Source organism: Centroberyx affinis, unplaced genomic scaffold, assembly GCF_046629955.1.
Source record: "Centroberyx affinis isolate AG114_WGS23_722 - 3 ecotype Tasmania unplaced genomic scaffold, CSIRO-AGI_Caff_v1 ptg002465l_1, whole genome shotgun sequence".
Lineage (NCBI taxonomy): Eukaryota > Metazoa > Chordata > Actinopteri > Beryciformes > Berycidae > Centroberyx > Centroberyx affinis.
Genome location: NW_027280698.1, coordinates 79,814 through 107,481, shown reverse-complemented (window position 1 = coordinate 107,481; position 27,668 = coordinate 79,814). Strand labels below are relative to the sequence as shown.

Genomic DNA, 27,668 nt, shown 5'->3' with positions numbered 1-27,668 from the left:
AGTGGATGTTGGTCAACATTTCCTGTCAGCAGTAGTGAAAGAGCCGGGGAGACAGACTGCAGTCAGAGGAGCAGAGTCTGCTCTGAACACCCAGGCACGTAACTAAGTACTTGTTTATACTCTGTTCTCTTTGGTAATTATTGCATTCTTTTGAATAAGTTAACAGTGATCATATACTTTCATTTGAAAATCAAGTTGATGCATCAAGATTTTAATATGGGATATGATACACTCATAATGTTAATCTCAACACAAATAATCAAAAATAGCAGCGTAAAGTTCAGACCTGCCATGTGTCACAATTTACAATTTTTTAGTAGTGAGGAGGTCAAAGGTCAGAGCTGTGAAAATGTTTCTGTGAATGAGTCATGGAATATAGAGAGCGCTTGGAAAAAAAGAGAAAAACAATCTCTAAATTTAGCACAGTGTTTCTTAAACCACGGGTCAGTTCAGGACACAAAACGGAGATGAAAAGAGCGCTAATATGGTAATTAGATGTTTCTTTTTTTTATTCAGTCTCCATCTTTGTCCCTCAGCCTCACTGTGGTGTTTCTGCACTGCTCTTCCCACAGATCACCTGTCAATCAAACAGTGTAGAAGATTTCATCAACTGGCAAGCAGATAGAGAGGAGCAGAACGGACATTTATTGATATGAAAATGTCACAGATTTTTACTTTATAGTTTCATCCTGTCAAACCTTCTGAGTCTTATCGGCCATCACTGAATTCACTCAGCTTGTGTCCAGAGCTGCGCCGGTTTGATCCGCAACATCAAAACCATCATGATAAAAAAGTGTCAGTCTGTTTATACTGAAGCAATTTTTTAATTAGAGAGAGAGATAAAGAGAGAGAGATGAGTCTGGAGGAAGAGAGAGATGAGAGGAAACACATGGGAGAACCTGAGACTGATGATGACACCAGAGGGTAAGTGAGTCACTGGTGTGTGTGTGTGTCTGTGTGTTTCTTGGAGTTTGAGTGTGAATATGCGTCTGTGTGGTGTATATATGTGTGTGTGTGTGTTTCTCTGTATTTCAGTGTGTGTATGTATTTCTGTGCAAGTTTAAGTGTGTGTGTGTATATCTGTGAGTTGTGTGTGTGTGTGAATGTGAGTCTGTGTGTTTTTCTATGGATGTGTGTATCTGTGTGTGTGTTTCTCTGACTTTTGAGTTTTTGAGTGTGTGTGTGTATATGTGTCCATGGATGTTTCTCTGTAAGTGCATGAGTGTGTGTAATTTTTCATGTGTGTATCTGTGTTTCTCTGTGAGTTTGTCTATGTTTGTGTGAGTACCTGTGTGTGTGTGTGTATGTGGCTGTGTATGAGAGAGATAGCCAGAGACACAGAGAAATATCTATGCATTTCTCTAAACAGCTTTATGCATTTTCCTGGTTGATTTACATAACTTCATCGCAGCAGATAACAGGATTGCGACGCCTGACTCTCTGATTTGTTCCAGAACAATCAAGAAGGAAAAAACAAACTCACCTTCACCTAGCTGCCTCTCCATGAGGAGCACGCTTTCAAAGGACACTGCATACAACTTCAGCAAAGAAATGAATACCAATCAAAGGTTTGTACACTTAATTATTCAATTAAATGATTGTAAAACACATGAATTTGATGCAATACGACTCAAAGAAGAGTGAGGTAGCGCATTCCAAAATTGGGAGAAGGAATGATGAATACTCACAGAATACCGGTTTGTTGGCATTGAGAGAATCGTGCCATATCCTGGCATGACTACCATGACAGAATTATTTCGTAATCCTTCATACAAGAATCCGAATAGTCTGAGTGCTTTTAGTTTTTGGTTTAGTTTATTTGCACATCCAAATTATAAAAATCTGCCAAAAAAAAAAAAAGAGAGAAGAAATACAAACTGCAGGTGAGAAAAAAGTCCTGTTCACTCAGGACTGGTGTCATGATGTGAAATGTATGGTGGCCCTGAGGGGCAAAACACAATGACATTTCAGAAAACACGACGACATTTCAGAAAACACTACGACATTTCAAAAAGCACAACAGTTCATAAAACACGACATTTCAGAAAACACAACATTTCAGAAAACAACATTTCAGAAAAAACAATGACATTTCACAAAACACAACATTTCAGAATACATTTCAGAAAACACAACGACATTTCACAAAACACATTTCACAAAACACAACCACATTTCACAAAACACAACATTTCACAAAACACATTTCACAAAACACAACATTTCACAAAACACAACATTTCACAAAACAACATTTCAGAAAACACAACGACATTTCACAAAACACAACAACATTTCAGAAAACACAACGACATTTCAGAAAACACAACGACATTTCAGAAAACACAATGACATTTCAGAAAACACAATGACATTTCAGGTTATGGAAAAGGTGGGACAACACTTCTTGTTTGTCCCTTGTTGATTTTATAATTTTGGACTGACTGCCGACACACAGAGCCTACAAAAAGATTTCCATGTCCTGCTTGTAATCACCACTAGGCGGTTTACATGAACCTTTTTCGGCGTGGCAGGAGTTGGCGTTCTCGCTACTTGCCACCTGCAGTCATGCTCTCTCCACACACACACACACACAAACAAGCTGTCAACACTCTTCACCCCTAAACACACCTACACCATGCCTACACCACCCGAACATTGCTCCTACACCTAGTCCACATGTCTGATCTCACCATCAAGCTCAGTGATATGATGCTAATGGACAGTTATACCTAGTGGCTTTAAGCAGCTCAGAAACCCTCTTTGTTTTACAGGAACCTGCAGCAGGAGAGACGGGAATCATCTGCATCCAGCTGTGTGTCTGCAAAGAGTAACAGGTCAATGGATCCACCATTAGTCTTCAGTAAAGGAGATTCATGTCCTCAACTCGCTCCGTAAGAATCCAACAGGACTACACTGAAAAAGCTTCATCACATGGAATTTACACCTCATTCTTCCATTCACCCATAATGAATCTGAACTCGTTTATACTCTGTTCTTTTTTAGTAATTATTGCATTCTTTTGAATAAGTTAACAGTGATCATATACTTTCATTTGAAAATCAAGTCGATGCATCAAGATTTTAATACGGGATATGATACACTCGTTAATGTAAACACGAATAGTAAAAAATAACAAAATAAACAATGTTAATTTAATGTTAATGTTATGTAGAGTAAACTGTCTTTGAGGTAAGTGAGTGGTGCAAAGTTCAGACCTGCCATGTGTCGTAATTTACAGTTTTCAGTAGTGAAAATGTTTCTGTGAATGAGTCATGGCAGATAGAGAGAGCTTGGAAAAGTGGAGTTCCCCAGTTCCCTCTGTCCTGCAGGTTTTTGCTCCAGCTCTACTCTTGCACACTTGATCCACCGAAGGACAAACAGATGGACCTGAACAGGACCAGCCCTTATCTGTGCACGGATCAGCTGTGCAAGAGTACATATGGAACAAAAACTTGCAGGACAGGTTGAACTGGGGACTGGGTTGTATGGCCCATTAGCTACTTTATCATCTAACAAGCAGTCATAACAACATGCCATGTACATGAGTCAGACTGAGAGCGTTTTCACATATAGTTCTCTTTAAAAGAACCAAGCTGTCGTTTTTAAGTGGAACCAAAAAGTGAACCAGTTGCATATGAACTCAGTCCGCTTTGTGTCGACAGCTGACTCAGCTCTCTTTTCAATGGGAATCAGTTGGACCACAAAACGGACCACAAACAAACTGAACTCAGACCTCTTGGGGTCTGACTTCGGTTCGTTTTAGAGGGTCTGAGTGCATTTGGCCTGTTCACATTATGCACAAATAATTGCTGAGTCATTGGACTGAGTCCACTTGAGAGGCTGAAACGGACCAAGTGTGAAAACACCCTCAGGTATATATGTTTAGCTGTAGTTGTACATTTGAACCACTAGAGTATGAGAAAGGCAGGAGGAGTGTTTAGTGTATCAGTTGGTTATTACTCATACAGTATATAGAGAACAGAGAAAGGTGAGCCTTGCTGGTGGAAGATCATCAGAACGACATTTCAGAAAACACAACATTTCACAAAACACAACAACATTTCAGAAAACACAACATTTCAGAAAACACATTTCAGAAAACACAACAACATTTCACAAAACACAACATTTCACAAAACACAACATTTCACAAAACACAACAACATTTCACGAAACACGACATTTCAGATTACGGAAAAGATGGGACAACACTTCTTGTTTGTCCCTTGTTGATTTTATAATTTTGGACTGACTGCCGACACACAGAGCCTACAAAAAGATTTCCATGTCCTGCTTGTAATCACCACTAGGCGGTTTACATGAACGTTTTTCGGCGTGGCAGGAGTTGGCGTTCTCGCTACTTGCCACCGGAAGTCATGCTCTCTCCACACACACACACACACAAGCTGTCAACACTCTTCACCCCTAAACACACCTACACCGTGCCTACACCACCCGAACATTGCTCCTACACCTAGTCCACATGTCTGATCTCACCATCAAGCTCAGTGATATGATGCTAATGGACAGTTATACCTAGTGGCTTGAAGCAGCTCAGAAACCCTCTTTGTTTTACAGGAACCTGCAGCAGGAGAGACGGGAATCATCTGCATCCAGCTGTGTGTCTGCAAAGAGTAACAGGTCAATGGATCCACCATTAGTCTTCAGTAAAGGAGATTCATGTTCTCAACTCGCTCCGTAAGAATCCAACAGGACTACACTGAAAAAGCTTCATCACATGGAATTTACACCTCATTCTTCCATTCACCCATAATGAATCTGAACTCGTTTATACTCTGTTCTTTTTTAGTAATTATTGCATTCTTTTGAATAAGTTAACAGTGATCATATACTTTCATTTGAAAATCAAGTCGATGCATCAAGATTTTAATACGGGATATGATACACTCGTTAATGTAAACACGAATAATAAAAAATAACAAAATAAACAATGTTAATGTAATGTTAATGTTATGTAGAGTAAACTGTCTTTGAGGTAAGTGAGTGGTGCAAAGTTCAGACCTGCCATGTGTCGTAATTTACAGTTTTCAGTAGTGAAAATGTTTCTGTGAATGAGTCATGGCAGATAGAGAGAGCTTGGAAAAGTGGAGTTCCCCAGTTCCCTTTGTCCTGCAGGTTTTTGCTCCAGCTCTACTCTTGCACACTTGATCCACCGAAGGACAAACAGATGGACCTGAACAGGACCAGCCCTTATCTGTGCACGGATCAGCTGTGCAAGAGTACATATGGAACAAAAACTTGCAGGACAGGTTGAACTGGGGACTGGGTTGTATGGCCCATTAGCTACTTTATCATCTAACAAGCAGTCATAACAACATGCCGTGTACATGAGTCAGACTTAGAGGATTTTCACATATAGTTCTCTTTAAGAGAACCAAGCTGTCGTTTTTAAGTGGAACCAAAAAGTGAACCAGTTGCATATGAACTCAGTCCGCTTTGTGTCGACAGATGACTCAGCTCTCTTTTCAATGGGAATCAGTTGGACCACAAAACGGACCACAAACGAACTGAACTCAGACCTCTTGGGGTCTGACTTCGGTTCGTTTTAGAGGGTCTGAGTGCATTTGGCCTGTTCACATTATGCACAAAGAATTGCTGAGTCATTGGACTGAGTCCACTTGAGAGGCTGAAACGGACCAAGTGTGAAAACACCCTCAGGTATATATGTTTAGCTGTAGTTGTATATTTGAACCACTAGAGTATGAGAAAGGCAGGAGGAGTGTTTAGTGTATCAGTTGGTTATTACTCACACAGTATATAGAGAACAGAGAAAGGTGAGCCTTGCTGGTGGGAGATCATCAGAACGACATTTCAGAAAACACAACATTTCAGAAAACACAACGACATTTCAGAAAACATAACATTTCACAAAACACAACAACATTTCAGAAAACACGACATTTCAGAAAACACAACGACATTTCAGAAAACATAACATTTCACAAAACACAACAACATTTCAGAAAACACAACATTTCAGAAAACACAACGACATTTCAGAAAACATAACATTTCACAAAACACAACAACATTTCACAAAACACGACATTTCAGGTTATGGAAAAGATGGGACAACACTTCTTGTTTGTCCCTTGTTGATTTTATAATTTTGGACTGACTGCCGACACACAGAGCCTACAAAAAGATTTCCATGTCCTGCTTGTAATCACCACTAGGCGGTTTACATGAACGTTTTTCGGCGTGGCAGGAGTTGGCGTTCTCGCTACTTGCCACCGGAAGTCATGCTCTCTCCACACACACACACACACACAAACAAGCTGTCAACACTCTTCACCCCTAAACACACCTACACCGTGCCTACACCACCCGAACATTGCTCCTACACCTAGTCCACATGTCTGATCTCACCATCAAGCTCAGTGATATGATGCTAATGGACAGTTATACCTAGTGGCTTGAAGCAGCTCAGAAACCCTCTTTGTTTTACAGGAACCTGCAGCAGGAGAGACGGGAATCATCTGCATCCAGCTGTGTGTCTGCAAAGAGTAACAGGTCAATGGATCCACCATTAGTCTTCAGTAAAGGAGATTCATGTCCTCAACTCACTCTGTAAGAATCCAACAGGACTTCACTGAAAAAGCTTCATCACATGGAATTTACACCTCATTCTTCCATTCACCCATAATGAATCTGAACTCGTGTATACTCTGTTCTTTTTTAGTAATTATTGCATTCTTTTGAATAAGTTAACAGTGATCATATACTTTCATTTGAAAATCAAGTCGATGCATCAAGATTTTAATACGGGATATGATACACTCGTTAATGTAAACACGAATAATAAAAAATAACAAAATAAACAACGTTAATGTAATGTTAATGTTATGTAGAGTAAACTGTCTTTGAGGTAAGTGAGTGGTGCAAAGTTCAGACCTGTCATGTGTCGTAATTTACAGTTTTCAGTAGTGAAAATGTTTCTGTGAATGAGTCATGGCAGATAGAGAGCACTTGGAAAAGTGGAGTTCCCCAGTTCCCTCTGTCCTGCAGGTTTTTGCTCCAGCTCTACTCTTGCGCACTTGATCCACCGAAGGACAAACAGATGGACCTGAACAGGACCAGCCCTTATCTGTGCACGGATCAGCTGTGCAAGAGTAAATATGGGACAAAAACTTGCAGGACAGGTTGAACTGGGGACTGGGTTGTATGGCTCCATTAGCTACTTTATCATCTAACAAGCAGTCATAACAACATGCCGTGTACATGAGTCAGACTGAGAGCGTTTTCACATATAGTTCTCTTTAAAAGAACCAAACTGTGGTTTTTAAGTGGAACCAAAAAGTGAACCAGTTGCATATGAACTCAGTCCGCTTTGTGTCGACAGCTGACTCAGCTCTCTTTTCAATGGGAATCAGTTGGACCACAAAACGGACCACAAACAAACTGAACTCAGACCTCTTGGGGTCTGACTTCGGTTCGTTTTAGAGGGTCTGAGTGCATTTGGCCTGTTCACATTATGCACAAAGAATTGCTGAGTCATTGGACTGAGTCCACTTGAGAGGCTGAAACGGACCAAGTGTGAAAACACCCTCAGGTATATATGTTTAGCTGTAGTTGTACATTTGAACCACTAGAGTATGAGAAAGGCAGGAGGAGTGTTTAGTATATCAGTTGGTTATTACTCACACAGTATATAGAGAACAGAGAAAGGTGAGCCTTGCTGGTGGAAGATCATCAGAACGACATTTCAGAAAACACAACGACATTTCAGAAAACACAACATTTCACAAAACACAACAACATTTCACAAAACACAACGACATTTCAGATTACGGAAAAGGTGGGACAACACTTCTTGTTTGTCCCTTGTTGATTTTATAATTTTGGACTGACTGCCGACACAGAGCCTACAAAAAGATTTCCATGTCCTGCTTGTAATCACCACTAGGCGGTTTACATGAACGTTTTTCGGCGTGGCAGGAGTTGGCGTTCTCGCTACTTGCCACCTGCAGTCATGCTCTCTCCACACACACACACAAACAAGCTGTAAAACACTCTTCACCCCTAAACACACCTACACCGTGCCTACACCACCCGAACATTGCTCCTACACCTAGTCCACATGTCTGATCTCACCATCAAGCTCAGTGATATGATGCTAATGGACAGTTATACCTAGTGGCTTGAAGCAGCTCAGAAACCCTCTTTGTTTTACAGGAACCTGCAGCAGGAGAGACGGGAATCATCTGCATCCAGCTGTGTGTCTGCAAAGAGTAACAGGTCAATGGATCCACCATTAGTCTTCAGTAAAGGAGATTCATGTCCTCAACTCGCTCCGTAAGAATCCAACAGGACTACACTGAAAAAGCTTCATCACATGGAATTTACACCTCATTCTTCCATTCACCCATAATGAATCTGAACTTGAATTTGTCTAACTGATCCAACTGAATTCAACTTTTTTTTTTGTGATCAAATTTTTATTTTGTTTCTTTACAGTTTAATGATAGTAAATCATATACACATACCCGCATGTATCACATCCATATGTGTCTATACATCTCCTTAACACAATGCTGCGGACAGTGTAATTCAAGAGAGAGAGAAAAAAAAAGAAAGAAACCTAACATTTTAGCCCACCCTCCCCTCCCCTGGCTGGCTTCAGATAACTCCCTATGAATGCCTATGTGATACCTAGGCATATAGTATAGGCGAAAAATAATAATGACAATAATAAATTAAATAAATAAAAAGAAAAAAAGGAGGAACAAATAAATACATAAATAATAATCTAATCAAATAATAATAATGATAATAATAATAATACTAGGACTACTACTAATAGCTATATACACACATATACTGTATGTGCACACATACTGTATACATGTACATACACATGCCTATACATGCCCATATACATACAAATACATTTAAGCAATATTATATGTTATATTACATGTAATATTGCGATTATACAACAGTTACCAACAAAATAAAAGATATAAACAAAATGTATTCATATTGTGGGGCAATTCGCTCTCAAAATAAAAAACTTTTTGCTAGTGTTATCTCCGTTTCCCTGGAAATACATGGGGTCTGACTAATAACTGGAAAACAATCAGTCACGTCAGTAGACTCCTATGTAATGAAACCTAGATTACTACTCCAGCAATTAGGCGGAGCCTTAGTAACGACCTAGCAACAGAGACGCTTTCTAGTCCCTGTTGAGTCAGCCAGCCAACTTGAGCTAATGCTTTCTAGAGATCGCGGGATTTCCCAAACTGAATAAATACCACACATATAAACACAAAACTGCCTTGCTAGCTCAATCTTGTTGTAACTAAGATATCTGCTGAAAAAAATAATTTTTCCATGGACAGATTTAGCTACTATGTCCGCGAACTTCACATGTATTTTTAAGCTAGTAGCGCCGTGTCACCGACTCACCGGCACAGCTGATGGAGGATGCCAGAGCGTCTGGTAACATCAAGGCTGAACAGAGTTAGCGTAGCGTTATATTTAAATATATTGTATGATAATATGGCGGAGTAATATTTAGTGATGAGCATGGCTAGGTGTGCTGTCATGCTGATTTGAGCACGTTCTAAATGTCTAGTTGACCAATCAGATCGCTTGGTCGGAACTACCTGTTGTATAATTATGCATACACACACACATACCTCTCCACAAAAAAATTACATTTAGCATAGCGAACCAAACATTATTGGCCAACCTGATTCATATAGATAGATTTAACCTTCTCCATTGCCTTGGACAGAACCTCAACTTTATTTGCCCTGGCCCCATTTGATCGGGCAATAGAAAGTTCTAGAGAGATTATGTCATAAAACAGGACAATCCAATGAGTAATATGGAGTGTATGTGGGGGCTTCCACCTCTGTATTAGGTATAACAATCTTCTCTGAGAAAAATTAAGAGATAATGAAGAATAATCATTTAAAAGTAAAATAGTCGGAGTACAAGGTACATAGATTCCAGTTATACCTCCCTTCAGGGATACCACTTGAGACCAGAGAAACTCCACATCTGGGCATTGCCACATTGTATGCAAGTAGGTTCCTATTTCTCCATTATTACACAGAGGGCAAATAGGTGTAGAACAAAGTTGAAGTTGACAGCGTTTCCTGGGAGTGAAGTACAGTCTATGAATAAATTTGTAATGAATCATTTGATGGCTAAAATTTCGTGATGAAACTTTGATATTTCCCCATACTCTCTTCCAATTAATAACTTGCTCCCAATCCTTTAAGTCAACATTCTAGACTTTGGTCACCCCCATAATAGGACTTGTAGCTTCCTGTAACTTTTTATACAGATTGGATACAAAACCCCCACATTTAGGTTTAATACTTAAAAGCTTAAGCAGCGGGTGTATAGAAAGAGAATTATTACATGGGACTCCATAACTTCGAAAAGCAGCTCTCAATTGTAAATAAAAATAAAAAGATGTTCTGGGTAAATTACATGCGCTTTTAAGATCTTCAAATGATCTTAAGCCTCCATCATCCATAATGTGTGACAGTGCGAATACCAGATCTAGACCATGTAGGATAAACAATAGGTTCCCCACCTAAACAAAGGAATTTATTTTGAAATATTGGCGTCTGAGTGTGCCACTGCATCTCCCAGTTACCTAATTTCCCCACTTGTTGCCAAATCTGTATGGAATGGGCAATAATAGGGCCAAATTTTTCTTTGGCAATATTTTAGGGGGTAAGCCACAAAATGCTAGTTCCTCCAATTAATAAGGGGTAACCGCACTGCGTTCAATCTGGAGCCAAGGCATGTTCGCATCTTGAGACAACCAATTTTTAAGAGGGCGGAGCATAAATAATTGATAATAGGAATTAAAATTGGGTAAGCCAAAACCCCTCAAATGTTTGCCCTGTTGGAGTATTGTGTTTTTAAGTCTTGGTCGTTTCCCTCTCCAGAGAAACTTAGATACAAGGCTCTGAATCCTGTCCCAGTACCGAGGAGGTGAGGGTAAAGGAAGCTTACTGGATAGGAAATTAATCTTAGGTAAGATGTTCATATTAATAACTGATATTCGACTACATAATGATAGTGATTTATGATTGAACCATCTCTCCAGATCTTTTGCGATAGTCGTGTAAACGATTGTAATTCTTTCTGACAATTTTATCAAGAGTAGAGAAAATATCTATACCAAGATACTTGAATTGAGAAACTATTGGTATTTCTGTATCCAAATCTGAATAACCTAAAGCATTATTCAAAAGTAAAAGTGCGGAGTTGTTCAGATTTACTTTATAGCCTGAAAACCTACTAAACAATGAAAATATTCCATTACTATATGCCAAATAATACTACATTATTGAAATATAATAAAATATCATCCGCATAGAATGAGATAACATGGCGTGTGTTCCCCACGACTATAGGACCTATATTTTGAGATTGGCGAATTTTTTGAGCCAGGGGTTCCAATGATATGGCGAATAAGAGTGGAGAGAGGGGGCAGCCTTGACGTGACCCTCTGCCTACAGGAAAAGGAATGGAGCAATGGTTTCCAGTCAACACTATAGCTGAGGGGTTACTATACAAAACTTTTAACATATGTATAAATTGTCCACCAAAACCCATATGTTCCAGTGTAAACCACAGAAAACTCCACTCAGGACGATCAAACGCCTTTTCCGCGTCAGTCGATAATATCGCAGGCAGAGAAGACATATTAGGTGCAGCATGTATAATATGGAGTAATCATTGTCTGATGCTAATCTATTTTTAACAAAACCTGTTTGATCAAGATGGATGATCTTAGATATTACTGGGTCTAATCTATTAGCTAGGGTTTTGGCGAACAATTTCACATCAGAATTTAATAATGATACTGGTCTATAGCTTGTGCAAACTGTGGGGTCTTTATCTACCTTGCATAAAAGTGATATGATAGCTGTATTGACGTCTCTATTGAAAAAACCCTTCTGGAGAGATGTATCGATCATATCAAGCATAATTGGTCCTAGTTCCGACCAGAACTCAAGATAGAATTCTGGCGGAATGCCATCTAATCTAGGCGATTTGCCTCTTTTCATTTGTGTCAGTGTTTCAAATAATTCATTTAGTGTTATTTTTTTATCTAAGGCGTTAGCCTCATCTGTTGAGAGCTAAGGTAAATTCAAATCTTCAAAAAAAGAATTCATAAGTTCGGATGAGTCATCGGTCTCACTTAGGTATAACTTTTGGTAAAATTTTTTAAATTGTTGGTTAATCAATTGAGGGTCATATAGAATAGAGCCATCCTCGGCTTGTACTGAAGATATAACAGACAGACGACAGACAGACTGGCCAGTAAAAAACTAGGTTTGCTGCCATCAAGATAGTGGGATCACCTAACTCTATGTATTAAAAATTCAGACCTCTGTCTGTGGAGAGAGTTTAGTTTTAATTGAGTCATAGATAGCTCTTTCTCCCTTTCAGCAGAAAAGCTATTGTGTTGCTGACAATTAAGAATAACAATGTTCTAAGTTGTTCATCTCCTCAAGTTGCTTTCTATTTTGACCAGAAGCAAACGCAATTGAATTGTTCTGTATAAAACCTTTTGTGGCATCCCACAGGATTCTAGCATCAGAAACAGAGCCTTTATTAATGGACAAGAATTCCCTTAACCCTTTTCTAAATTGATTACCAAAGTCAGTGTTTTGCAGAAGACCGATATTAAACCGCCAGCGTGTTGCACGACTAGGAGATGCAGTTAGCATTAAAACACAGAAATTAGCATGGTGGTCAGAAAGTGATGTACTATTTCTGCTTTATGAACTCGATGTACCAACTGAGAAGAAATTAGAATATAATCTATCCTTGAGAAGGAGAAATGTCTACCAGAATAGAATGTATACTCTCTTATAGTAGGATTGGCGTTCTCCATATATCCGAAAGGGCATAATCCAAAACTAAATTCCGCAGGGCAAGAGTATTTGAGGATACATTATTAGTCTTAGTTGTTTTATCCATTAAGGGATCCATAACTGTATTGTAATCACCTCCTAAAAAAACTTTAAATTGATTCATTTTATGAAGAATTTGATATAGAGATGAAAAAAAAGAATTATCATATATATTGGGTGCATATATTGAAAGAAAAGCGATTTTTACCCCTTCAATAATAGTTTTCACATAAGCAATCCTCTCCTGATCGCTGCCTTTTCCTACAATATTAATTTTAAGATTGGAACGAAATAATATAATTGCTCCCTTTGTATTATTACTAGCTGATGAGTATGATGCTACTTTAAAGATACTGTTCTCAACTTGCGTTACATCTTGCTGCATTAAATGAGTTTCTTGTAGTAATGCAATATCTACCTTTTTTTTAATTTAAGACATCTAAACAGCTGCAGCGCTTCTTTGCTTCATTAATGCCCTGTACATTCCAAGAAAGAATAGATAAGCCTGCCACCATTAAACTACTTTAATATAAAGGAGTAGATTAGGGCTGGGCGATAATTCAATATTATCGTTTATTGTCTTTCAGTGGAATCATATCGTGATGATATGATAAGATATTTTAATATCGTGACATACATTTCTGCTGTCTGAATTGACAAGCAAATTTTACTTAAAAACTCTCATAAAATGAGGTATGGTAGGAATATTATTTGAATATTTCTGTTTTGTTTGACATCACACCTAACATCACCATTCGGTTCAATGAGATGAACATTAATTTGATTATTTACCGTGATTTTGCATGAACCATATCGTGATATATATTGATATCGAGAAAAATTCTTATGATTATTGTGATATTGATTTCAACCATATCGCCCAGTGCTAGAGTAGACAGTAGTATGTAACATAATAAGAAAAAGGAAAAAGAAAGAAAAAAAAAATACATACATAAATAAATGCATGAAACCCAACCCAACCTAGTACCAGCAAACACCCAACCTCCCCTGCCCTCCCTCTCCTCCAGCCAGTTGCTTCCCCCTGAACCCCAAACCTTCTCCTTTGACTCCACCCCCCCTTCCTACCATAACCCTAACACAAGAACGGGTAAAAATACTGAGATAATTCAAATCAGAATTTATATAATCAAAATCATTAGTTACTCCATCTTGTTGACTCCTTTTACTCCACATCACTTGCGGAGCTGTGACAGACTAGAACAATCCCCTTCACAAGGTTCCTCATTTTTAACTCCCCTCATCCGATTACAATAACCCCTATTAATTATGGAATATATTATTAGTAAAAATAATAATAATAATAATAATGAAAATAGTGATAATCAGGGTAATAGTGGGCCTATTTACTATTTACTTTCCAACCCAACCTTTGTAAACCATTGAAAAAGTGAGAACCCATATTATATAGTCAATTGTACAATCAGCTAACGACCAACTAGTCAGCTATATAGAGTCACTTAATTGTCTCTCATATTCAATCATAGCCTAATCATTTGTGGGTATTTCTCATACCTGGTCGGCTGCCATAAGTCAGTATTCAACTAGAAATAACTTGTTTAAAGCTGGGAAGATAAACAGTCTTGTCCACTTCTTTGCAAACAGCCTACTGGCCTGTTGATGTTGATTCCGTAGCGGAGCTGGAGTTAGTGAGAGACGGCCTCACTTGCTTCTCATACAATTCCATAGCCTCCGCTGTGCGAGTAAACAAAAAAAAGTTTTGTTGTTGAAAGTGACCAGCATTTTAGCAGGGTGAACAATGCCGTATCTCAGATTAGCTTTACGTAGGAGTGCTTTGATCTCGTTAAATTCAGCCTGCTGTTGCCGCAACTCGATGGTCGTATCGGGGTAGATGCTGATTCTTTGTCCTCGGAAATACAGTTTACCTCCCATTGCTCCGACCAGGCACTGGATGGTGCGTCTCACCTCGAAACTGTGCAGCCGGGTTATCATGCAGCGGCTCTCGTCTTTGGCAGTAGGACCGGTGCGATGAGCAATACTAACCAAGGGGGGCGGCCCCAGGTCGTCTTCACCAAACAGTTCATAGAGAAGTTTATTGACAAACACGGTAGGTTTACCTGCCTCAATTCCTTGCTGTAGTCCCATTATGCGCAAATTAAATTTCCTGCTGTGATTTTCAAGTGTTTCGGTCTTCTCTTTTAATTGTTCATTCACGACCAGCAGGGCCTTGTATTGTTTCTCCATTGTGGACATTCGTCCCTCCATAGCATTCGCCGCAGATTCCAAATCTTCCACTTTTGAACTGCACGATTTAATAGTAACTTCGAGCTTCTCTAGTTCCTCGTGGATAGGTTTGAGCTTGTTGTCGAGCGCAGATGAAATCTCCTCTCGGACAATTTCTCTGATCATTTTGCCAAGAGATTCGGGATCCATTTCCCTGCTGCGTAATTTACAAGGCATAAGAGTGTCCAGAAAATATTCCGCCAAAATATATTCGGTTGAAAGGGCGCCTTAATTTCGAATTAACTAGTTTAAAGGGAACGGCGTAGCAGGAGTTGGCGTTCTCGCTACTTGCCACCGGAAGTCATGCTCTCGCCACACACACACACACACACACACACAAACAAGCTGTCAACACTCTTCACCCCTAAACACACCTACACCATGCCTACACCACCCGAACATTGCTCCTACACCTAGTCCACATGTCTGATCTCACCATCAAGCTCAGTGATATGATGCTAATGGACAGTTAAACCTAGTGGCTTGAAGCAGCTCAGAAACCCTCTTTGTTTTACAGGAACCTGCAGCAGGAGAGACAGGAATCATCTGCACCCAGCTGTGTGTCTGCAAAGACCAACAGGTCAATGGATCCACCATTAGTCTTCAGTAAAGGAGATTCATGTCCTCAACTCGCTCCGTAAGAATCCAACAGGACTACACTGAAAAAGCTTCATTACATGGAATTTACACCTCATTCTTCCATTTACCCATAATGAATCTGAACTTGATTTTGTCTAACTGATCCAACTGAATTCAACTTTAATCTTTGTCCACAGACACCAATCGGACAGTTCAGAGATTCCTGTTGTCCAGTCTGCCCAGACTCAAGACCTGACATCAATATTCAAGGTAGGGAGTCCCTTTTTATGCATTAGCTCCATTTTATTCTGCCATAGTAATCACAAATGAGGCTGCTTGCCCATCACAATTTCACAAGCTCTCCATCCAAACAAAGATTTTCCTTACAAATACGGCAAGAATCGTCTACCGACATGCGAAATACATAATTTGTTGTTGTTTTTCCTCTTCGGCGCTGTCCTACTACGTCATATGGTTCGTTGATCTGATTGGTTGAAGTTAGCCTGTGATAGACGGTGATAGACAGATGGTTCATTCAATCAACTGTCAAGTATTTTTTGAAAGTGCCTGCCCTTTTCCAAACAGTTTCCAAGGACGACTTCCCAGATGGTTCTGTGTAACAAACCACCTGGCGCGTCAGGTTAGCAGCCAATGCCATCGCTAGAAAGATTTGTGGCTCAGAAATAAACATAATTTTGCACAGTCATACTTTGTCATTGAACTTTTATTTATTACATCATATTGTGGTTTACAATGAGATAAGCATATCATCCCATCCCTATTATTATGCTGTTGCACTCATTGTAAATTAAGATGTATGAGATCATCAGCTAAAGGCCTAAATGTAAAAAATGATCATGGAACCACCTGAAAATCACCAAACCCTGGAACTTTTTCCTCCATCACCCTGAAGACTCTTGATGAAACCGTCATTGCTTTTGTGAGGACCGAACTGGAGAGATTCAAGAGTATCCTGAGTCCGGCTTTCCAAGGTCCAGCTGAAAGCCAAAGGCAGCATGAGGTCCCAGTGGAACCTGACCGTGGGAACAGGGATGCCGGCGCCACAGAGGGAGTCCTGAGGGTCGCTCTGTTCTTCCTGAGACAGATGAACCAGACGGCGCTCGCTGACTCACTGGAGAAGAGTAAGTGTGTGGTGGACAGTCGCTGAAATGAATGATTTACCGACTGGGTGAAAGATTTTGATAGTCAATTATTAAAACTTTTTTACTATTACATGTATTGCATTTTTTTAAATATTTTTTATATATTTAACATATAGAATGACTAATTATAGTCCATTGTGAGACATTGAAAAAAAGATGCCTTATTATCATTATTATAATATGTTATACATTTAGAATTACTTTATGATATTATTTATTTGCTTAGAGTTGCCCTCAAAATATTAGCTATCTAGAGATAACACAGTGCTTGTATATTATTGCATATCATATTGTGTTCTGATTATAATGGTTATAATGCATTATTATGTACTTTTGTTGTGCTTATGGTGCTTTATAATTTCCTATGAGCAACACTTGAAAATCTAACTGCTATATTCTGAAGGTTGTTAATGATCTAAGTTGGCCCCAATGCAAGCATTTTAAGGTTTCCTTGCTCACAAACACACTAATGTGTAGACCATGACTATATGTATACCTGTATGCATGTTTTTGTATTCAAATAACTATAGTTGATAACCATGAACAAATCTGAGTTGTAATATTATACTGAAGTAATTACTTCCTGCTTTATCAGGCCATTTAGGTGAGTTTGTTGTGTGTCAAAACAAACGGAAGTCCAATCTAAGGAGGAGATGTGAGCGTGTGTTTGAAGGTATTGCCAAGCAAGGAAACCCAACACTGCTCAATAAGATCTACACCGAGCTCTACATCGTGGAGGGAGGGGGCGGGCAGATCAACACTGAACATGAGGTCAGACTGATTGAGGCAGCATCCAGAAGACTGGGACGTCAAGAGAGATCCATCAAATGTGATGACATATTCGAACCACTGCCCGGCCAAGACTCACCTATCAGAACTGTCCTAACAAAGGGCGTTGCAGGGATTGGAAAAACTGTTTCCGTGCAGAAATTTGCGCTGGACTGGGCCGAAGGGAAAACAAATCATTGCATCCAACTGATATTTTCACTCCCATTCCGAGAGCTAAATTTGATGAAGGGCAAGATTTTAAGCTTGAATGAATTTCTCAATCACTTCTTCCTAGAGACAAAGGGAATTTTGGACTTCTCACACTTCAGACTTTTGTTCATCTTCGATGGTCTGGATGAATGTCGGCTTCCTCTGGATTTCAAGAACAACGAGATCACGTGTGATGTTGCTGTGCCAAACTCAGTGGATGTGCTACTGACGAACCTGATAATGGGAAAACTCCTTCCCTCAGCTCAGGTCTGGATAACGTCCCGACCAGCGGCAGCCAATCACATCCCTCCAGACTGTGTGGACCGCGTCACTGAGATTCGTGGGTTCAACGACCCACAGAAGGAGGAGTATATCCGTAAAAGAATCTGTGATCAGGCCCTGGCCAGCAGGATCATTGAGCATGTGAAGTCGTCAAGGAGCCTCTTCATTATGTGCCACATCCCGGTCTTCAGCTGGATTTCCTCCACTGTTCTGGAGAAGGTGTTGGCTCAGTCAGAAGGTGGAGAGATTCCCAAAACCCTGACCCAAATGTACTCCCACTTCCTGACCTTCAACGTTCTGGTAAAGCAGGAAAAGTACAACCGCGGTCCAGAGAAAGGAGAGGCTGCAGAACCACAGATTAACATGGATGAGGAGGTGATCCTTAAACTTGGGAAGTTGGCCTATGAACAGCTGGAAAACGGCAATCTGATTTTCTACGAGGAAGACCTGAGAGAGTGTGGCATCGACATCAAAGAAGCATCTGTGTATTCAGGTGTGTGCACACAGATCTTCAAGGAGGAGTGTGGGCCGTTCCAAGAGAAGGTGTTCTGCTTTGTGCACCTAAGTATCCAGGAGTTCCTCGCTGCTCTGTATGTGTTTCACACATTCAGTCATACAAATGTCAATGTGATGGTTGGTCAGACAGATGACAAAGCCCTCCAGATCCCTGAACAGGCAACTGTCCAACAACCACTAACTGCCTTGTACAGAAATGCTGTAGACAAGGCCTTGGAGAGTGAAAACGGACACTTGGACCTCTTCCTGCGCTTCCTTCTCGGTCTCTCTCTCGAGTCCAATCAGACCCTTATTTGTGGCCTTCTGAAACAAAGAGGGAACATCTCGCAGACTGCAACAGATGAAACAATCCTGTACATCAAAGAGAGGATTAGGAAGAACTCTTCCCCAGAGAGGTGCATCAATCTGTTCCACTGTCTGAATGAGCTCAATGACCACTCTCTAGTGGAGGAAATCCAAAGCTACCTGAACTCAGGAAACCTCCCAGAGTTTCAGCTCTCACCTGCGCAGTGGTCAGCTCTGGTCTTTGTGTTGCTGACTTCAGAGGAAGATCTGGATGCATTTGACCTGAAGATGTACTCCAGATCAGACGAGGGTCTTATGAGGCTACTGCCAGTGATTAAAGCCTCCAGAACAGCTCAGTGAGTGCCCAGACTCTTAAAAACTTGTATCAAACATAGGTTTGTAATGTACAAAGTATTAAACTGTTGTCTTTTTTTCAACAATCTTACAGATTGAGTGATTGTAATCTGACAGAGAGATGCTGTGAAGCCTTGGCCTCAGCTCTAAGCTCAGCTGGCTCACAGCTCAAAGAGCTGGACCTGAGTGACAACGACCTGCAAGACGCTGGAATCGAGATTCTGTCTCCTGGAATAGCAAGTCCCCACTGCAAACTAGAGACACTCAAGTTAGTTTTTTGTGGGCTGCAGACAAAACAATTTTGAATTACTGAGAATCAGAATCACAGAATTTAATCAAGTACATGTGTATTTACTAGGAACTTGTCCAAGTGGATTGCAGTTAAATGGACATGTCAAATATATTATTATTATTATTAGTAGTAGTAGTAGTAGTAGTAGTAGTAGCAGTAGTAGTAGTAGTGGTAGCAGTAGTAGTACTAATACTTTTTATGGGGCACATCTGTGCTACTATTGCTACAAAGATATTGATTTGGCTGTAAGTGACATTTGCTGTGGTTGCAGGTTGTCTTTCTGTGGCGTCACAGAGGCAGGATGTACTTCTCTAGCTTCTGCTCTTCAGTCAAACCCATCTGATCTGAGAGAGCTGGACCTGACGTACAACCACCCAGGAGCCTCCGGAGTGAAGCTGCTCTCTGCTCTGCTCGATGATCCGCTCTTTAAACTCAAGAAACTCAGGTAAAGCAGATAACAATGAGAAAGACGCATTTGATTTAAGGGACACTTTGGCATTTGGAGTTTTATTTACTCTCTTCAAGCAATTTCATGTGTGGCAACTCTAAATGTCAAGGTATAGGGGGTTTGCAGTTGCATCACAAATCTCCTAACAACCATATCTGCTGCTATCATGTGGAGGTCCGATGGAGAATTGGCTGTGTGCAAATAATAGCTAAAAATATAACAACCAGGGAAGAAAAAGATAGATACCTGAAAAAGATTGTTGTGGTGTGGCTATAGATCCATTCAGTAACCATAGATGTGATATTTCCAGCAAATTTTCACAAAGATTTCCTAGATCTTAAATTGAGACTTCCGTCGGTGGGAGGGTCTTAAAGGATAAGCCTTGTGTTTTTTAATGCATTTCTTACCACCAACAAACCCTATGAAAATAACAAAATCAGCAATGATTTTGTTTTGCTAACAAGTCTCGTCCATGTAGCCGATGCGCAATCAAGCCATGTCCCATTAGCCATAGAACTCCATTGTATTAAAAAAAATGCTCATGCTGTTACTCTGCAGCATATGTCATAATCGCAATGGACCGGGCAGGCCGACTTTTTCCTCAAACAACTTAATAAGCCGGCTGTAAACACGTTTTCCATCTCAGGAAGTAGTTCCTTAGCACAGAAAATAGTCTCCGGAGTAATGAAGAATTTGTTCCCATTTGAATTTGATTTGGTAAAAACTACAACAGCCTGACTTTTCATGGTAACAGTTAGCGATTTTTAAAATGTAAACTATGTCTTTGTGAGCTGTATTTAAAGGTTTTTAACTTACAATTGGAGCCATTGACTGCCAGTTTGAAGGCTAAAAAGGGAACGTGGGAAGTGCAACAAATGTCTCCCTCCAATTAACAATGCCAATAACCATGCCAACAATGTAGGGTCAAAAGGCACAATGCCTGAAATGGAATGTGCATCTCCACAGGGAGGGTGGGGTTGGGTAAATCTTCATCTTCAAATCTTCAAGTTTACAAGAAACTTGTCACTAACCTTCTGGCTCTTTAATTTCATCCTTTTGGGGTCGGTTCCAGTTCAGTGCCATCAAAAGGTAACTCCTTGAGACCCTCAACAATACTCAATACAATACTGTGCCCTTGTAAGGACCATATTACACGCTTAAGGCTTGTGTAATAGGTTCAACAGAGTCAGGATGTCACAGTCCAACACAACTGGGTAAGGTAGCTTTGGTATTAGTGCTACAGGGAGGAAAAAGGTTTGGCCGCCTGCTGTCATGTAAATCTTTGCATTGGGGTAACGTTTCTCATCACCATGGATACAGGTTACTCCAACCCCTTCTTGATAGCTACACCCTTCCCCAGGCTTGCTAGCACAACAGTCTGTGAGCTCCTTGTGTCTATTAAAGCTGTCTGTTTCATGCCATTAACAAGCACTGTTGTAAAATAACGAGTATCCCCCACCAAATCCTCTGATCGGACTGGCCTAGTTACAGAGCGAAGGAAGGCCTGCTCGCCTACATTTTTTTGTTAGTGTTAATGATGATGTGATGGCTGAACTGTGGCCACTAGGGGAATTGAACTGGATGGCAGAAGCACTACGATGGACACGACTCTGACCCCCCCTGCACCCGCAGACTTACTGCTGATCTGGTGTCTATTGTCTCTTCTGCTTCCCTGTCTGGCAGACATAAACACTTCAGCAAGGCAAGCCACCTCCTCTGCACTCTTGGGGTCTAAACCCCCAGTTCTGGATTGACCCTTCTGAGGAATTGCTCCAAGATCATGATCTCGGAACTGAACATTGCTGAGCCTTGACCCATTTTGTGAAATTAAGCCTCCTTAAGCCTCACATAGAGCTCCTTTGGTCTCTCCACCCTGAATGTCTAAGGCAAAGAACTGCCACCTGTATGTCTCTGGTATAATGTCACATTTAGACAACATTGCTTCTTTCATTTCCTCATTATTTTGTGTATGGTCATTGTCCATAGCCATAGGGAGTTCTTGCTTTGCCCGTGAGCAGAGGGATCAGATGAATGGCCCAGTCTTCTTTAGGCCAACGACAAACTGTAGCCACTCTTTCAAAAGTGGTGAAGTATTGCTTAATGTCATCATCAGGAGAAAGGGGTGTTGGAGTTTGGGCCCTCTGAAACTCGGTGGCGCCCCCGACATTCTATCAGCTGGCTCAAGGCAGCTGTCATTGCCTCCTGCTAGCTCCTCCTCTGACTCCTGTTCCCCCTGGTCTCTCCACAGCTCACCGTCTTGGTGTAATTGAATGGTCCTTTGGCTAGCTCCTGCATTGCCCCCGTTGCCCTTCTCCTCCATGCAGCCGGACCTGGGCCTGAAGTTGGTTGAATTGGTGCTACAACAGCTGCCATCTTCGCTCCTGGCGAGCTCTGTCATTTTCCGCTCTGCTGTTCCTTGCCTTCTGGGTCTGCACCAGCGCTTTGACTCCTGCTGCAAGCTCTGCCACTGCAGACATTGGATCTTCTTGCAACACACCCTGGTCATCTGACGAGCTTGCCACCAGCCCTCCAATCTCTAGTCCCTCAGACTTACCCTCTTTTCTTCCTAGCATTTTGCCACTTTACTGCAGAACGGCCAACATTCTGACACCGCTTGTAAAGTTGGCCTAAACTGGAAATTCAGTGAGGAGGCAGGTTATACTGTTCTCATCTAAGCTAGAATGAAACAGCTAGATAACTCATTCCTCCAAAGAGCTCCTCCAAAGAACAGGCCACGTGTTGTACTTGGCAAGATTTTTAATGGAGAAAAGGTAAAACTGAAATAAAAACAATTACACAGGTAAGTATTACAGAAAACCATAAAAAATATTTCCCTGTTTCCTTCACAGGTAACTCAGGCTAGCAATAAGTAAGTACACAAATAAATAAACAAATATAATATAAAATAAGGTAATTTAATTCTAATATTAATATTAATATATTTCTCAGGTTCCTAAACAAAAACATACTTACTGGCAATACCACAAGAAGAAGACAGACGACGGATGGATTAGGATTGCAAACCTCCCTAATAAAAGCCCAAACTTCAAAATAAAAGCCCTCCCAATTTACAGCCTTTTTCTAGTCTGTTACATCACACAGGTCAACGATCATTTTAAGTGTGGGCACTTTAATTCAGACTGTGCACACAACTTTTACAGGTACTACCAGCCAAGTAGCATTCCCAAGCACCCTTAGAGTCCCCACACACAGCCACCACTTATATACCCTACTACCCAGGTGCCTTACGTTAGAGCTCCACTACCAGCATTGCATCGCATTGCCATCACCATTACGCCAGCGTGACGTTCTCCCTGCTCCACAGAGCGTGTTGACTTTTGAATGGATTCACCAGAAAACAATCAATTCAACTTTATTTCAGTGAGGGAGAACGGGTGCGTCAGCCATCGAGAATTGAACCTCAGCGTTTTTTTTGCTTGGACGCAGCCATCGGACGCAACGCGGATGCAATGCGGACGCAACACGAATGCAACGTGAGCAGTGCTGGTAAAGGAATCATTCCTTCGATGGCTGACGGCTGATGGCAATGACTGACGCCCGATGGAAGTAGTGGAGCAGGGCCGTAAAAGAGCTCCAACAAGGATATAACTTAAACATACAATTTGACACATACGCAGATATATTTACAATTAATTACTCTGAATGATTGTAGCATGCGTACATAGCTCTGTTCCCCATCCACTTCCTGCAGCAGCACAGCTGCCAGGCCCACTCACTGTATGCAGGCTAAAGGGCGTAGAGAAGTCAGGGGTACGGAGGACTGACAAATCACAAATGGCTCCTTTCAGGTCACTGAAAGCCCTGTCATAGTCATCAGACCATCTCACTCTGTTTGGAGCTGAATCCAAAGTTAGGGATAAACCTCCTTTAACACCCTACTAACTCCGGAAAGATTTTACCTTCCTCTCGGTTGTAGGTACTAGGAACTCTTGGGTTGCCTCCATCTTCCCCACCTCCCCACTGATCATTCCATTCCCAATCCTGCACCCCAGGTACTGTACATCTCTGTGGGCAAAAGCATATTTTCCTGGATTGATGGTGAGACCTGCTGCTTTAGTGAGCTGGACACACAACATGAGATGTGAGGAGATATCACAGGCGGGAGAGCACATGTTGGAAAATGGTAGAGCTAGGAGATTTATAAAATGACATGGGAAAATAAAATAAAAATAGATTTAAATAGGGAAGTGAGTATGGTAATAATTGTGTGTGTGTGTGTTTGTTTATCATTTCTCCACAGTGTGGACCATGATGGAGAGTGCTGGTTAAAATCTGGCTTGAAGAAATGTAAGTGTGTAACAAATGTGCATTTTTTAACTAAAATTCAATAAATCTTTCCAAATGAGGAACTGAACTGCTGTTTGATTACTTTTAGGCCAAGGAACTTTACAATAATAATAATAATATTAATAATATTAAAAATCATTTAGCAATAGGCAGGCCAAGCCTTCAAATGACGGATATGTGGAATTGAAATATCTTGACATTTGACATTTAAAAACTAGTGTTTTTAGATTTTTAAAAGCATACAAGGAAAGTGGTGTATGATCACTTGTATGCCCTTACACCAAGCAGCTGTCATTTGACAAATCCATTTTGACAGTTTCCGTGGAGACAGACTCTGACGCTCCGTCCAGACTGATTCTCAAAGCAGTATGTAGGCTTAGATTCAGGCTTCTGAATTTGAAATTATGAAAATATGAATTAAATATCCTAGGTTTAGTTATCAAATGTTCCTGCTCACTTTTTAATTTTGATCTCAACAGATTGTTCAGCAGTCTATCATTTTAAATTTGATTTTATCCCCCTGGCACTTATGAAAATAAAATTAAACATTGTAAGGGTGCGTTTCATTTATTTCTGCCTATTTTTCTATTTCTAATCATGCGCTCTTGTCCATGCATTTTTTTGCCCACAATCAAAGGTAGACTAATGGCCCATAAATGTGTTGATTTTTAAGCAAAGTGGCTTTTCTATGTCATGAGGCAATTACCGATCATTGTTCATATGATTGAAGGGGCAGAGATTTCTCCCATACAGACTTATGTTATTTTAATTTCAAAAGTTTGGAAAAGGCTAAATCTGGGTTGTTGTTGTTTATGACAATTATGTGGACTGACAGACAGGCAATATAGCACAGCAACAAACCATACACACTGTCTACAATTGAATGTATTGAAGTTATTACAGTTGAGAGAGTTATTTTTCTATTAACAGTAGATCAGTAGATATTAAGTTTTTGTGTGTGACTGTTGGTTATCATCCACTGGGGTTGGGGGTGGGGTGGCTGACCCTCAGCTGAACCTCCTTCAGCATGGTCTGTAATACTTTGCATGTTCCTCCTGTCACCAGACGCCTGTGAGCTCACACTGGACCCAAACACAGCATGCAGGTACCTTCTGTTATCTGATGGCAACCAGAAGATGACTCGAGGGAAGGCGGTGCAGCCGTACCCGGACCATCCAGAGAGGTTTAAGAACTGGGGCCAGATGCTGTGCAGGGAGGGGCTGACCGGCCGCTGCTACTGGGAGGTGGAGTGGACCGGGACATCCGCCGGTCTCGGTGTGTCCTACAAAGGTATCTGCAGGAAAGGGGAGGGAACCGACTGTGTGATGGGATACAACAACCAGTCCTGGAGTCTCCGTGTTTATGACGGCTGCTACAATGCCTGGCACAATAAAAAAGGCGACCCCATAACTCCACCGTCTCCAGTTTCTAAGAGAGTGGGAGTGTATCTGGACTGGCCAGCAGGCACTCTGTCCTTCTACAGTGTGTCCTCCACCACACTGAGTCATCTGTACACTTTCCACTCAGCCTTCAGCGAGCCGCTCTACCCGGGGTTCAGGCTGTGGCACGACGACATGTCAGTGTCCTTGTGCAAGGTGGAGTAGTTTCTTATTCACTGAGGAAATACAGCAGAAGCCTGTCAACTATGAAATGTTGTTTTAAATACTGTATATATACGTATATATATGTTTTCATTTGCTAAGTGTTATTTTACTTATTGTATTTTATATCTCAGTTCTCTATCACAATGTCACAATGTCATTTACTATACTTTATAGTTTTATCGTACTTATTTTACGAAATATCTTGAATTCACTTGGCAATCAATCAGTGTGGACAGTGCTGTGGAAAATGGAAAAACCCTTATTGATTGCCACACTTACTGTATATAGCGTGCTAAGGCATTGTTACCATAAACAGCACAATAGGCACGTTTGTAGCTCAGGTTGCTAGCTTGAAGCTAAGCTTGTGCTTTGTGTTTCTTGCGTTTACCACTGTGTTACTCCTGTTCTGTTCCCAAGTTATCCACACTGAAGTATCGGTAAGCCTTTTGCAGATTTTACCAACATTTTGATTTGTCCTATACACACAGAGTAGAATAGGACAAACACTACCTGCATTTACATGCTCACCAATATCCCGTTAATATTTAGGTTAATGGAGTATCCCATTTTTGTGTCGGTGCATGTAAATGTCATATCCCGTTTACAAAAACCTTGTAAACGCACGCGTCCAATTATCATGGATTGTTTAAGCCATGTATGTGAAACGGGACCCTGAAACGGGAAATGCGTTGCATGTGCATGTAAATGCAGTCAATGAGGAAACACCTGACAGCTGTATTCTCCCCTTCACATTGTAACATGGCTCTGCTCTGTTCCTCTGACCGGTCTGTCTGGTGTCAGGTCTTCTGTAAGACTTTACTGACATCGTGTACTGGAGGCTTCATTCATGTTTGATATCTTGGGTTCACTCTCTGCCAGGGTCAGACTGCTCGCCTCGGGTATTTCTTTTTCATTTATAATGATTAGTCTTCCCAGTACTGTAAAACCGAATACAGATGTCATATAATTAAAGCAATTTTCATTTCTCCAGCTGTATTGTATGTGTGTCATATATGTGTTATATAACCAGCGGTTTAATTGCAGACCGGCATGACATTTTGAGATATTCAGACTGAGGTTATACTTATACTTCCACTCCACTTTGGAGGAGGAATTCCCAATCACGTGTATTGATTTTGTTCAAACTGCCATCATGGTGGGGAGGAGACTATTGGTGTTCCACTGGAAGTCTGCCCATGTAGCTTCTGTAAGTGAATGGCACCTTCTCCTTAGTAAAACTAGAATTTATAATCTCCTCTCTCCTCTCCTTGTCTCCTCTCCTCTCCTTTCCTCTCCTCCTCTCCTTGTCTCCTCCTCTCCTCTCCTTGTCTCCTCTCCTCTCCTTGTCTCCTCTCTCCCCTCCTCTCCTCTCTCCTGTCCCCTCTCTTCTCCTTGTCTCCTCTCCTCCTCTCCTCTCCTTGTCTCCTCTCTCCCTTCCTCTCCTCTCTCCTGTCCCCTCCCCTCCTCTCCTCTCCTTGTCTCCTCTCCCCTCCCCTCTCCCCCTCTCCTCTCCTTGTCTCCTCTCTCCTCTCCTTGTCTCCTCTCCTCTCCTTGTCTTCTCTCCTCTCCTCCATGGTGGGACACACAAACACACAAACCGCTCTCCAATTATAGTCGTGGGATAGCAGTTTGTCTTCCTGTATAGGTTTTGGAATTGATAAGTATCTTCTTAAATGGGAG

General features: G+C 40.9%; 1 protein-coding gene across 2 annotated transcripts; it reads left to right on the top strand.

The window, feature by feature from the left end:
* On the top strand, positions 1-27,264 carry LOC139656372 (NLR family CARD domain-containing protein 3-like). 2 transcript variants are annotated; one of them, XM_071533925.1, is made up of 15 exons: positions 1-94; positions 573-924; positions 1,455-1,568; positions 2,775-2,894; positions 4,582-4,701; positions 6,475-6,594; positions 8,200-8,319; positions 15,697-15,816; positions 15,956-16,028; positions 16,672-16,900; positions 17,526-19,338; positions 19,431-19,604; positions 19,900-20,073; positions 24,338-24,384; positions 25,450-27,264. In XM_071533925.1, the coding sequence occupies exons 2-15, from the start codon at positions 854-856 to the stop codon at positions 25,986-25,988; spliced, it is 3,834 nt and encodes a 1,277-aa protein (XP_071390026.1). In that variant the 5' UTR covers positions 1-94; positions 573-853; the 3' UTR covers positions 25,989-27,264. The 2 variants fall into 2 exon arrangements, with proteins under 2 accessions (XP_071390026.1, XP_071390025.1); XM_071533924.1 differs by having other exon boundaries at positions 17,517-19,338.
* The last annotated feature ends 404 nt before the right edge of the window (positions 27,265-27,668 follow it).